Source organism: Anopheles coustani, chromosome 2, assembly GCF_943734705.1.
Source record: "Anopheles coustani chromosome 2, idAnoCousDA_361_x.2, whole genome shotgun sequence".
In the NCBI taxonomy this organism is placed as follows: domain Eukaryota; kingdom Metazoa; phylum Arthropoda; class Insecta; order Diptera; family Culicidae; genus Anopheles; species Anopheles coustani.
Genome location: NC_071289.1, coordinates 72,581,030 through 72,595,887, shown reverse-complemented (window position 1 = coordinate 72,595,887; position 14,858 = coordinate 72,581,030). Strand labels below are relative to the sequence as shown.

The following is a 14,858-nucleotide window of genomic DNA, read 5'->3' as shown; positions in this document are numbered from 1 at the left end:
GCCGCGGCCTTTTTTATGAGCGTCCGGAAGACATCAACGTGAGGAAATGAGAATAAACGGTCAAACGAACGCTTGACTACACGGGTGTAGGGACGAAGAAAGGAGCTCGCTGGCTGAAGATCCACGCTCCTCTAAGTTCCTCAGAATGTCCTCTCCATCTTCCTAGTCTTGCCAAGAACCGCAAGAGATTTACCGAAACGGGCGGCCCACCCAGCAGACAGAAACAAGCAGCAATAATGAACGACGAGGACGTTCGGATGTCGTCTGAAAAGATGTCGTTTGAATAGCGAATTTGCTTCAGGCGACGTGGGTGGACATGGCCAAACCCCGATGGCGTGGTGTTTTACAACGGACAATGATTGCGAATTCGAGTCCCGGGATCTTCCGACGATGGTGTTTGATCCGGACGGCGTGGGTGATTTGATTTTCAGCCTCGCTGACGATCAAAAGCAAACGGAAACTACTTAGGCTCGCCCGCTAGGATTTCTGAACGCCATCAAGCACCGTAAGTAGCTCACGAACGTGTACGCCTTCCCAGTAATTTATTTTATCGTGTGATAGCGAAGCGGGAGCACCGCACTTGGCGTACTTTTCTGACCACTTTTTGACGATAATCCATGAAACCGAAATTTATGGTGACATTTATGAGCCGGTGTGCGAGATAAGGCCGGTACTGCTGTGGGCACGAAGAGGCGAATACATCGACCAGGTGCGAGATGGTTAAGGGAAAGGTTTTGCTTGTTTTTCGCCATTTTCTGCTCGAAATGGGAAAGCAGTATAAGGAGGGTTTGATGGCATTGGAAACATTTGTATAATCGCTGCTATCTTTAGGAATTAACAATCGTGCAATTTGAAGCTTATCTTTGCCGTTGTAGAGGGGTTTATATTTTGATTTGATCAATCTTTTTCTATAGGAATGTAGAACAATTATCAAATCTCGGTTCAATTTAATCACAAAGATCGATTTTGCCACAAAGCATACACACGATGGAATGCCATAAGGGACACCACAAGCTTAGTGAGCGCTCAATTTCCTGGCGAGTTTTTCTAGCTGATCGCTCAACTTCAGGTGTGCAATTTAATCCTGAAAGACCGGAAACAATAAATCCACCATGCGACCGGAGCGCAATCCGGCACCCGACGCGGCCACTAACGAAGTGCAAAAGACCGCGCACGTGACCGGCATCCACCGGGGGGTAAACGATTATACGTGCGTTTCCGCCAGCCCACGTTTCCGATGCGTTTTTATGTGCCAACCACCATTAAGGGACCATTAGAGCTGACCACCTTTTGGACGGTGCACTTTCGGGGTCTAGTTTTTCTTCGTTTAACGTTTTCGCGGGGAAAGAAAATCTCGCACACATTTGTGGCTGCGAGTAGTTCAGTTCACTTCGACCAGGAGAGTGGACAGACCGTCGCTGGGCCCAAGGGGAGGGGTGCACTATAACGAGGGTAAAGTGTAAGCTCACCTCCGTGATTGGTGCGGCAGGATTTGGATGATCCGGACTGAGCTGCTTTTTCGTTGGCGACGGCTGCTGCTGCACGTTCGTCTGCACCGTGCTGGTCGTCTGCATGCTCTGGCCAAATCCTGTTCCACGGAACGAACGGACAGAAAGAGGGAAAAGGATTATTAGAAATGTATCGAAGCAACTAGAAAGTGGTAAACCTGTGGGAGAACTGCTTGATTGAAACCGGTGAAAGAACGGATCTTTTAATTAAATATCATGTAACGCTGTTTTTTTAAGACTCACAAATAGTTTGAATGAAATCATATAACATAATAAAAACATTTGTAATATAAAATAAATCTAGTACCCTTTTACTGTGCAAGAATCATCAAAATATCAAATAATAAAATGTTGTAAAAATAATGTGCTAAAAAATAGGAAGCTTAACATAACGGTTTATTTTTCAAAAAAAAATTGTTGCAATCATGAAACAGCATTTATTTGTTTAATTTAAAAATTAAACATTGTTAAGATTAACGATAACACATAAATTAACGAAATACCTTCTATGACCACCGTAGCAAACCGAATTACTACCAAACCAAAAACTATAACAGAATATCTAGCCAAGTCCGCTCGTCCATCATAGCCGCATGCCAAACGGTAATGACATTCCAGCAATGCATAACTCCCTCCCATTACCGGAAGCGCAGATTTTCCCCTACACCACGTTTCGGTCGCTGTAGTTTCGGAAATTAGTGTTCGCTTCATTACCGTACGCAACATGTGTGGTTGGCGCATTTGGATGTTTAAAATGTTGACACTTGCCGTCAAAATCGGCATCATCGAAACATATGCGAGGCCGAACGTCATACCGATTGGGAAATGGATGGTTTGGAGCAGGAAATTACGCAAATATCGAACAAGATGGATCGATCGGTGGCGGGTGCAATTGCATTACGGTGCGGTAGGACAAGTTTTGTATCGTGAATTTAAATGGTTGATGGTAGGATTGCCATTACCAGCATTTAAATAATACAGAAAATGTTAACGTTTATTTTCAATCTAAATTAAATTTGAAAACCAGTGATAGTATATGATAATAAGAAATGTAAAATGTATATAAATGACCAAAAATCGTATGGTAAATAACTAATGCCTTTTGATATCAACGCACCACGTCAGTACTTACCATTTTTTAGCCTACAGTTCGTAATTATGTCGTTCATTAATTCTTTATTTTTCTGGAAAGAAACAATTGGAAACAGTATTATTAAAATAACAATCGATTCTTCTATAATAATAATAACACATAGATTTTAAGTCCACATTTTTCTTTAAATCAATTTTAAAATGGTACGCTCACATGTCCTATGTCACGTAAGAGTGTGTGATTATTAAAACTCAAAAGATGCAGTAGTTTCAAGATAAGCCTTTAAAAACCCCACTCATGCACTGTATAAGATTCGTATTCATAATCCGTGTAAATCAAAATTGCGAGCAGTTTGTCGTTAAACAGAAATCAATTTAATCCACACGTAAGCGATGATCTTCTTTCAGCGTTGAATAAATAAAATGATAAACGAGCTTGCAAAGATAACAGTGGAAAAGCAATCTGGCTTTCGTTAATTCAAATGACTGAGCTGAGATAGCCATACGGACAAATTACTACACGAATAGACCTCCCGATTGGCATGAGAGGATATGTCTCGTAATTCAATCATCCTGATCCGCAATGGATAGGGTCTGATTGGGAAGAATTGTGAAAAATTGATCCCTTCCCCATGTGCCACGTGCCTCCATCCCATAAATATCTCAATGCATCTTCGGTTGGACATGGAAAAAAGCCAAACAAGGGCATTGCTGGAGGACCTTCGGAGAGGAACTACAAGAACACGAACACTGAATTACACGTGTAAACAAGTGCAGAAAATGAAGAGGCTCCCTATTGGGAAACGATAAGTTCTCGTCCGGACGAAACCAAGGAAGCACGCAACTGCGGGAATGCGGGATTGGAATGGAGGGAAAACGTATAACATTGCAATTACACATTCGAGAACCGAGCCCGTCTTGTACGTCCATAAATCTACTTCTATAATTCGAACAACGATGTCAGTTGCATGCCCTGCGGAAGACAAGCGCCCGAAGGTGCAATGTGGTAAAGCGTGTGGGTTAAATGCGGAGTGGAAACGACCGTCTTCGTCATCCTGCAGCATCATCATCATCAACATCAGCAACATTGGCCGCCGGGGTCGTACATGCTCATGAATAAATCAGTAAAAGTGCCATTCAATCGTTCTGCAAATATTCGCTAAAAATAAAGCCTGTGTAGAGAACGGGTTTAGGGTTGGCAAACGGGGCAGGACATGACTCCCCAGCAACGTTATAAGGCTGTCACATTTTTCGAGGATTGGACAGTGTCGGAAAGCGTTCGGTAGGATATGCCACTTTTTGACACATTCGTTAGAAGAAGGGTTTCCAGTGGGAAGGGGCTTACCATCGTACGCTAAATTTAGAAAAAGTCATGCATAAGAAAACGTTTTTAATAATCTCGCTTGGCTGTTAGATTCGATGATCCTTCATATAGTTCAGTTGAAACGGTTTAAATGAGGTTTAAATAGTTTAATGAGGTGATTATTAGAATAAAACTTCTAAAAGATGACCAAAGCAATGTATGTTTTTTAAATTTCAAATCCATTGACTGTTTCTATCCACAGGTACGCGATTTTACTGAACGAGGCAAAAGACTATACATTCTACTTCTTTTCTCCCCCGATATGTGCAGTCAGAATTCACTCATCGCAAACAAATGAAAAGAAAATCCTTCACATCCCATTCTTGAGCGGAAAACAAATCCCCGTCCACCACTCCTCTTTCTACAGACACCGCGGTACGAGCAAATGCTACAATGCCCGCCGGATTATATTCACGCAGCTGATGACGGAAGAAATGTACTCCCACCGTTTTATGCACGCCGGTGCGAGCAACCCGGGCGCTATCGCCTGGCATAATAGAGAGTTTCGCTCCGACGGTAAATGATGCCACACCGTGGGGGGGGGGGGGGGGGGGGGGGGAACACTGCGGTAAGGTGCCGGCGGGAAAAATGATCCATCATCAAATAGTGCGAGCGCGTAAGGAAGACAGATAAGAGACGATCCTTGCAGCGTGCTTGGGTAGATTCCTTCCGATGGATTGGGCGGGCGGGAGAAAACCACCGAGCACACAAAGTAACGATTCCTTGGTGTGTGTTTGAGTGTGGTAAACATGAAATCAAAATTTGCCCCGGATGCCCGAGCATGACTCGAGGAGGTTACTCAGAAAACAATTGACGATTGGATGGGACAGCTTCTTTACGGCTTTCTGCTTCGGGGATTGTTTGGAAAACGTAATGGAAACAAACGCAAGACGCACACGTAGGCGTCGGGTAGTGGAGTCGTAAAAGAAGGATGTATGGATGAAGCTAAGCAATAGCAATTCTATCTACACGGTTGAATTACTTTCGAACAATTTAGATAAAATAACTTTTATAACGTAGCAGTAAACATAACTGTACGATATTGCGACGCCTAAAGGTAGGCCACAGAACTCTACAAGGTTCTGAGCAGTTAGGAATTTTGAATTTAACGAAACCCTACAAGTACCAGTTTATGATAACCTGCTGTTCAAAAATAACGGTTAATTGATAACAGTGTCACCGGTCTTAGACATCGCTAGCACAACATTTGTGACGTAAGTAAAGGCGTTCAGGAAATCAAATAAACCCAACTTGAGAAAAAACCACTGGTGTTTGTTAGGCTCTGTCCCCAACATACTTAGCATTATAATCCACAGAAAGTCCCTGGCGGGTAGCGATCTGTGGACACTATATTGCGTTCTCTGGTACCGTTGGACAAACCCAGATTTTTGAAACCATTTTCTTCTTTCTCTATCCACCTGTTGAGTAACAAGTTCCGGAGTAGGCCGTACCCTACATTTTGGTCCTTCGAACCGGATTGGCGCAACGAACCTATCGTGCGCAGATTATTTCATACATTCGTCGTCGGAAGAGGAACTTTCGTCTACCGGACGGGTTGATTGAACATCGGTGGCAGACCACGGACACCACACGAGGCCGATCCAGTGCGCATCGGTGCCTCAAGGGGAGAGAACCCAAGTCGGGAGTTCTCTTCAGTGGATCAGTCCAGCGCTTCGTGCCCAGCGTTTGTTCAACCCAGCGTCTACAGGAATCGTGTATCAACCGGACGGGTTGATTGTCCATCGGTGGCAGACCACGGACACCACACGAGGCCGATCCAGTGCGCATCGGGGCCTCACGGGAAGATAACTCAAGGTGTGAGTTTCCTTCGGTGGTACCGTCCAGCGTCTCATCGCCACGAGAAGTTTATTCAGCGTGATTGTGAGTACCAGTCCAGAGTGTCGTAGCAGTCGACGCTGACAAAACAGTGAAGTGAAAAAGTGAAAAGTGCAACAGACTAACTAATAGTCACAATGAACACTCGCAGTAAAGTGATGCATACCCCGCCACCAGGGAGTGACAATTCAGACGAAGCGGCTACGGAAGCCACGGTGGAACAGTGCGCGAGTGACCACGTGACGAAAACAACCCCACAGCACGTGTCACCAAAACCGTCGACGTCATCGCCAGGTAATCGTGAGTTGGCCGTGTTGCGGGCAAAAATGAAGCTGGCATATCGTCAACTTATGCAGCTTCAGCCGGACATCACCAACAACAAACTCCCTCCGGCCACTGCGCGGGTGCACTTACGCACATTACGGGAACTTCAAGGCACCCACGGCAGGATTATGCAGCACATCATAGATCTCCTGCCAGATGACCTCGAAGTCGACATGGACGCCGACGATGCCTTCCGGAAGATCCACACCACCTGCACAGCCATTCTGGAGGCACAGCTGGACGAAACGCCAACAACGTCAGCAGCTCCGGCAACTGCGGCAGCGCATCACCTCAGTGTCCCGATGCCAACCTTTGACGGACGCTACGAAGAGTGGCCCAAATTCAAGGCCATGTTCCTCGACATCATGGGAAGGACACCTGTTTCGGATGCAGCAAAATTACACCACCTGAACAAGGCACTCACCGGAAAGGCAGCAGGAATCATCAATGCGGCAATGGTGAGCAGCAACAACTACAAGAGTGCCTGGGAGGTACTCGAAAGGCGGTTTGCGAACCCACGAGCAATCGTCGACAAACACATTGCTGGGTTGCTCCAACTAAAACCCGTGCAACGCGAATCAGCCAACGAACTTCGATCACTAGTAGAAACGTGTAAGGGTCACGTTGATGGGTTGCAGTTCTTAGAGAAGAACATTGATGAAACCAGCAACCTCATCATCACCCACATCCTCGCGTCGTGCATGGACCCTAGCACTCGTAAGGCATGGGAGCTCACATTGCAGCACGGCGAGTTTCCGGATTTGTTCCGGACGTTCGATTACATCACGCGGCAATGCGAAGTGTTGGAGAGCTGCGCAGCAGGCAATATGGACAAACCATCTCGTCCAAAGCCGGCTCCTACTAAAGCGTTCACGTCGACCGTTACGCCGTCACCGACCGCAACGTGTGTCATGTGCCAGGACAACCATATGCTCAGCAAGTGCGCGGATTTCATAGCACTATCGCTACCAGACAAACGGGACAAGCTCCGAAGTTGGAAACGTTGTTTCAACTGTTTCGGAGCTGGTCATCTCAACAAAAGGTGCCCCTCGAAGTGGACGTGTCGTCGGTGCCAGCAGAAACATCACACCTTGCTCCACGACGAAGGGACTAGTGCCGCCAGCGAGATCCGTCACGAACAGCCAACATCTGCAGCAGAACACCGTACAGCTACAATATCGCTTCACACGGCGATACCATCGACAGTGTTGCTGTCAACCGTCATGTTGTACATCACTGACAGCGCAGGGAAGAACCATGCTGCAAGGGCTCTCTTGGACAGTGGAGCACAGTCCAACTTCATTACGGGAAGGTTGGCGCAATTCTTAAACCTACCTCGGAAGTCGGTGAGCATTCCGCTGTCGGGGATTGGTGGCAGCCAAGCGACGAACGTAAAGTCATCAGTACGAGCCACCATCCAATCGCGCTGTTCATCATTTTCGACGTCGCTGGAGATGCTGGTACTGCCCAAGCTGTCAGCAGATGTGCCTGCCCATCGTATACACCACAGCCAGTGGACGATTCCAGCAACCTGCGTCTTGGCTGACCCAACATTCCACAAGCCTGGTGGAATCGATATCATCCTGGGTGCGGCGTGCTTCTACGAGCTTTTAAAAACCGGACGCATCTCACTTGGAGAAGGTATGCCGTCACTCCAAGAAACAGCATTTGGATGGGTTGTAAGTGGCACAGCCCAGATAGCAGAGCAGTCGCTGCCAGTGGTGTGTTCAGTCGCCGTACACACCAACGAGCTGACTACGATGATGCGGAAATTCTTCGCAATAGAAGACGTAGGCAGTCTCCCTAGTTGGAGTATCGAGGAGAGAGCCTGTGAGGACCACTACGCGGCCACTACAAGCAGAGACGAAGCCGGCCGATATGTCGTCCGACTTCCGAGAAAGTCTGACATGATCGGGAAACTAGGTGACTCGCGGACGATCGCCCTCCATCGGTTTCTGGCTATCGAGAGACGTATGCAGCGAGAACCCGAAACAAAAAAGGCATACGTGGAGTTCATGGCCGAATACCTCCGCTTAGGCCACATGACAAAGGTGGCAGCAACAGGTGATAGTCGGGAAACATTCTACCTCCCACACCATCCTGTGTTTAAGGCCGACAGCACCACCACGAAGTGTCGGGTTGTGTTCGACGCATCCAGCAAGTCATCGACAGGAGTGTCTTTGAATGATACGCTGATGATCGGACCAACAATTCAACAAGATGCTACATCGATCCTGATGCGATTCAGAACTCATCAAATTGCACTGACAGGAGATGTGGCAAAAATGTACCGCCAAGTATGGGTACATCCCAGCGATCGCGCCCTACAGCGCATTCTGTGGCGAGCTTCACCCCATGATCCCATCGAAGAATATGAGCTGAATACTGTAACTTATGGAACCGCATCTGCACCATTCCTTGCGGTGAGATCTCTGCAACAAACAGTATTGGATCATGGGAGTGAGTTTCCAATAGCAGCAGCTCGGTTCTCTGACTTCTACGTGGATGACTTTGTGTCTGGAGCTGATTCACCCGAGGCTGCTCAAACCTTGCAACAGCAAACCGAACAACTGTTTGCCAAAGGTGGATTTGAGCTGCGGAAATGGGCATCAAACGAGGAAGCGGTGTTGCATCATGTGGACCAACAAAGCCGAGCATCCAGCCCATATCCCAACGACGATGACGACGGATCGTTGGCAACACTTGGAATCATATGGGATACGTCAGCGGACACTCTGCGCTTCAAAGTCCAAGCCCCGGATGTCAACGAAGATGCAACCAAACGCAAGGTATTGTCCACCATTGGGAAGATCTACGATCCGGTAGGGTTTGTTGACCCAGTGAAGGCGGTTGCCAAACAACTTCTTCAACGTGTATGGACTCTGAAACACGTCAACCAACAACCCTGGGGATGGGATGCTGAACTTCCGCTGCAGCTACGAACGGAATGGCTCAACTTTCTTGAGCAAATGCATTACCTTCACAACATCAGCATTCCGCGAGTCGCCATTAGATCTTCAGTGACCACCATCCAATACCACGTCTTCTGCGATGCTTCGGAGAAAGGATATGGAGCATGCTGCTACATCCGTAGTTGCGATGCCCAGGGACATGGCACAATGGAGCTCTTCGCCTCAAAAACCAAGGTGACACCCCTCAATAGCAAGCACTCTATCGCTCGGCTTGAACTGTGCGCAGCTCAGTTGGCCAGCTTGCTATTCGACCGAGTAAGAACTGCGGTAAACCCAGGCTCTCTGGCAGTCTTCTGGACAGACTCCATGACTGTGGTACATTGGCTGCGAGCATCACCGAACTCCTGGAAGCCATATGTTGCCAACCGGGTATCGCAGGTGCAACAACTAACGGAGGGTTGCACGTGGCGTCACATCGCAGGAGTCGACAACCCTGCTGACCTTGCTTCCCGAGGATGTTTGGGCAAAGATCTCCTCTCCAGTACCCTATGGTGGCAGGGTCCTTCCTGGATGAGCCTGCCAGAAGATCAATGGCCTCCACCACTGCTTGCGACACCAGATCCTTCAGTGCAAGCAGAGCAGCGAGTAGCAGTTGTGGCATGCGCTGCCATTGAGCTGCCAGCTCACCGCATATTTACGCTCTTTTCATCGTATTCTAAGCTGAGACGGATGACAGCGTACTGGGTTCAGTATTGGAACCGATGCACCAAACGCCGGTCGTACGAGAACCCTGGCCTGACGACTAAGGATTTGACGGATGCGGAAGAAGTACTGTGCCGCTTGGCTCAACGAGACCACCTACAGCAAGAGGTCAAGGCCTTGCAGCAAAACAAACCCGTTCCTGCGTCGTCCCCGCTCAAATGGTTACATCCGCAACTGGGAGCTGACGGAATCATCCGAGTTGGAGGACGTTTATCCAACTCATCGCTAGCGGAGGATGTGAAGCATCCACTAGTTGTTCCTGCCAGTCATCCATTTGCTCGACTGCTGATGGAACATTTCCATAAGCAGTTACTTCACGCGGGACCGACTCTGATGCTAAACACGTGCAGACAACGCTTCTGGATTACAAGTGGCCGAAATCTCGCCCGGAAGGTATTTCACCAGTGCCACACCTGCTTCCGCGCCCGACCATCGTCGTCAGCAACTATAATGGCTGACCTCCCGGCTGTCCGAGTAACACCGGCCCCTCCTTTTTCGATCACCGGTGTTGACTACTGTGGTCCAGTGTTCCTGAAAGGTGGCCACCGACGGGCGGCGCCCGTGAAGGCATACGTCGCCATATTTGTATGCTTCACCACCCGTGCCGTACACATCGAGCTGGTGTCAAACCTGACAACGGAAGCATTTATAGCAGCATTACGACGGTTTGTGTCTCGTCGTGGTTTGCCATTGGAGTTACACTCGGACAACGCGACGAACTTCAAGGGAGCAGCAAATAAGCTGAACGAGTTGTACAAGCTGTTGCGTACAACTGAACACGAGCAGAGCGTTCAAGCTTGGACACTAGAACGGAAAATTTCATGGAAGTTCATCCCACCAAGAGCTCCTCACTTCGGTGGACTGTGGGAAGCCGCCGTCAAAACCATGAAGTACCACCTAGTGCGCGTTTTAGGAACGACATCACTTTCGTATGAGGACATGTCTACGCTGCTGGACGAGATAGAATGCTGTGTCAACTCCCGACCTATAACATCGATGTCAGATGACCCACACGATATGACAGCCCTCACTCCTGGACATTTCCTGGTTGGAACGAACCTACAGCTTGTTCCGGACCACTGCTTGCTGTACGAAGCCGAAAACCGGTTGAACCACTGGCGTCATGTTCAACAACTTCGCCAGCACTTTTGGAACCGTTGGCAGAAGGAGTATTTACAACAACTGCAGGCGCGTTCTAAATGGACAAAGGAAGGTACAACCACAGTAACGCCAGGAACGTTAGTTATAATTAAGGAAGATAATGTGCCTTCGGCGTGTTGGCCATTAGCACGCGTAACCGAGGAGCATCCTGGAAAGGATGGCAAAGCGCGTGTCTTTACATTACGTACAAGTAAGGGAAGTACAGTGACTAGGCCATTGGTAAAGCTGTGTGTATTACCAAAAGCAAACAGTTAAAATTATTCAATTTTAAGGTGGCAGAATGTACGATATTGCGACGCCTAAAGGTAGGCCACAGAACTCTACAAGGTTCTGAGCAGTTAGGAATTTTGAATTTAACGAAACCCTACAAGTACCAGTTTATGATAACCTGCTGTTCAAAAATAACGGTTAATTGATAACAGTGTCACCGGTCTTAGACATCGCTAGCACAACATTTGTGACGTAAGTAAAGGCGTTCAGGAAATCAAATAAACCCAACTTGAGAAAAAACCACTGGTGTTTGTTAGGCTCTGTCCCCAACATACTTAGCATTATAATCCACAGAAAGTCCCTGGCGGGTAGCGATCTGTGGACACTATATTGCGTTCTCTGGCACCGTTGGACAAACCCAGATTTTTGAAACCATTTTCTTCTTTCTCTATCCACCTGTTGAGTAACAAGTTCCGGAGTAGGCCGTACCCTACAATAACAAAATAAACGCAAAGCAGTGTCTTTCAATTAGAAATAAAATACCACCAACAAACGTAAAAACTGAACGATAAAATCGAACAACCATTTTCTTGCCAAACAAAAAAGAAAACAAACTAACGAAATATTTTAATAAAACTCGAAAACACCAGACAAAAAGAAAAAGTATTCAGTAATTTTCAATATTTGCAAATCAGTGAGCCCATAATGAGCCAAACCCTGGTGTTCGGCAAATCAGAGGCAAAACCAATCGCCCACCCGCCGAACAATCGTGTCCTGCTGTGCCACTGCTAATCTGCCGAACGTCACCACGCTACCTTCCAATCATTAGTAGCTGGCTATAAATAGGCTGTTCAGGCCCAGCAACCAGGAAAAGCATCCTTTTTCCTCGGATGGACCGCGTTCTCTGCATGCGATCGAATCCTTCCACCGATAGATGACGAAGGTCGCTCTGACCATCGTTTCCCATCGCAGCAGGGGTGTTGTGGATGGAACGGAGCGAGGGGCTTGGATGGGAACCGCAGATTGCCAGACAAAACCACAAACCGGCGGTAGACGGCAGCCGACCGGTCAAGCCATGCTACACCACCACCACCATCACCACCAAAGCCGCCGGACGGGGGTTGCGTGTGCTGGTGACGTCAATTTGCGCATTTCAGCCGAAAAGCTCATCCACAGAAGTAACCACAAACAATTTGTCTTTCTATTGTTGCCCGCTGGCAGGCCGGGTCCGTCCGGTCGGGTGGGGGGGGAAACGGCACCCAGTTAACGTTGGACCCGGGAATGTGAAATTCTACCGTCAAGTACCGGGCGCCTCCATCATGCGGAATAATTATTCTTTAACATGGTGTTCAAGCACTGGTGAATATTTGGAGTGATAAAGATAATGGAACTGACTAGAGCGAACATTTTTCCATTGGTTACTAGCTTTCTTCTCTTTGTGAAGCAATTAAAAGGCAAAATAAATTGATTTCAAAAAATGCTTTCCAATGAAATTTAATAAAGCCCTAATTTCAACCTAATACCAATGATAACAATGTTTTCATGAAAAAAGACATAATTTTCCTCCTTCAATTTATCGCTATTTAGAACCTACAGTGTAGGAGGACATATCGAAAAGGTTGAGAATATGAGGGAATCTAATTTAATCCTATTTAATGAGAAGCTTTATAATAACAAGGGGTGTTGCTATATAAATATCAACTTGCGCCAACATCCGTAAGCCGTATTGATACTTCAAACCGTGAGGGCGTATCCTATAATATCTTATTAATGGAAAAAGCCATGTTTATTACGCCTGGAATAACTCCCGGTGACGACACAGCCAACCAATCAGTGATTACTTCCACACATTCACAATTAAGTGGCATTTATTTTTATATTTGTTTTCGTCTGCTTTTACTTGGTGACGATGGTTACCGAGTTGTGATGACGTCCTTGTTCTGCTCTAGTTAATCGAGACTCCAGAGATTTATTTTGGAGTTTTCCCAGAGTGTTCCCTTAAACTTTCATTTATTTTTAACGATCTCTTGACATTCGAGTGCGAGTGGGAAGGCTTTGAGATCGATGGTAAAAGTCATAGTTACTATCGCGGTATTTATTAATAAATATATTGGTCCCCTTGGGTGGGTTGGTTCAAAATACCGACGAGTTTTTCCAACAAATCAGCGGAAAGTATTTTTATGACTCTCAGCACTCGATCTATCGTATCTATCCTATAAAAAGCAGCAAAATTTGGTTTAAACCTAGCTGTTCAATCGTAATATGAATGATGTGAACGTCTCTTGAGATATTTCGGGAAAGTGATACGTACCTCAAAAATCAGTCTGAAATCTTGCTGCTCCACTCGCAGCAGCTCGCAGGTGGTTTTGGTTACCACCGTGCTGTCCCGGGGCAGATCGTGCAGGATGGACTCGCCGAAGGTGGCCCCGACGCCCAAATTACATAGTGTTACTGACAGCTGTAGAAAGAAGGAACAAGAAAAATATTATAAAGTTATTGAAACAATGATTTTAATTTGCACTTTCAGACTAATTAAATATAATAAAACTTCACTTTGATTATCGCACTAGACTAGAAGCCTCCGTAACAAACTCTTGTTAACAAAAGCATTCCGAAAAGGAAATGCTGAACAACCCTGTCAAGCGAAGGATTATAAACAGGGGTGCATGTGACGTTTTTCGCAGTGTTCTTGAGGTCCCGCAGAACAAATTTCTTGTGCCTGGGAGAAAATTAAGCTTCCAAACCATGCACCGTTGCATTGTCACCGAAGGAGGGTAAAATTATGTCGCACCCGCGCTCTGTTGCAGCTGTGAGCAAAGTTTACCGCTTCGTTCGCTCGGAAAAATACCCTACTGATGTGCTGCTGAGTTTCGCGACGCTTTTCCCAACCCTCAACTTAGCGTGTGCTCTTTTTCACGCAGAGATATGAGCGGCAGCGTCATATGGCAGCAGTTAATGCTACCACTTCCCATTCGTTTCATGGTAATATTGGCTTCCTATTTAATGGCGGCATGGAGCGTAGTGCCGTACCGTTGCCGGGTGCGACCCTTGAGCGGAAGTCCTATTAAGGGACGGGCTTTGTTGCACCGCACACTTCAGAAGCTTCGGTTGTGGCTAGAATAGACACCGCACTGCTAGCCGGGGGTGATGTACCAAGACGGATGGATGTTACTATGCATAAGAAGGTTAGGCCCTGCCCCGTAATAGAGAAGAAACCTTTAACGAACCGACATTGTTTTGTTGTTCGAAGTGCAGCAAAGTAGCACTTTGTGTATATTAGATCTTATACGAGCTTGGATGGTTAATCATTAAATGAAAAGAAAATGCAGTTTTATTAATAAAATGAATATGATTTTACAAAGCATAAAAATTGTCTCTTGAATGTGAATTCACGAATTTCAAAACCCATTGAAAGTCAAGATTATATTTATTTTATTGATTGTTTTAGAAGAAACAAGTTAACTTCAATTTATTCTATGCATACATATTCATTTATACCATTGAATCGCTTGGCGAGAAGTACAATGAAAAAGATTACTATGAGGGATTTTGCAATTCAGAACAATCTAGTGTGCCGGAATATTTCAAAGCTCTCCTGTCTCCCTTTTGATGTACTGTGGTTTTCCACTCCGAACCAATACGAATATTTCAACCATGCCAAAACCTACACATAATAAAAACAATCGCAAA

At 46.5% G+C, this 14,858-nt stretch overlaps 1 protein-coding gene across 1 annotated transcript in view; it reads right to left on the bottom strand.

The window, feature by feature from the left end:
* Positions 1 to 14,858, bottom strand: part of LOC131266959 (rap guanine nucleotide exchange factor 4) — a 99,237-nt gene that overhangs the window by 31,173 nt on the left and 53,206 nt on the right. Inside the window, exons 4-6 of the mRNA XM_058269661.1 lie at positions 13,480 to 13,626; positions 2,641 to 2,692; positions 1,470 to 1,588 (exon numbers count right to left, since the gene is read on the bottom strand). Coding sequence (XP_058125644.1) covers positions 1,470 to 1,588; positions 2,641 to 2,692; positions 13,480 to 13,626 — 318 coding nt within the window. The remainder of the gene's footprint in view (positions 1 to 1,469; positions 1,589 to 2,640; positions 2,693 to 13,479; positions 13,627 to 14,858) is intronic.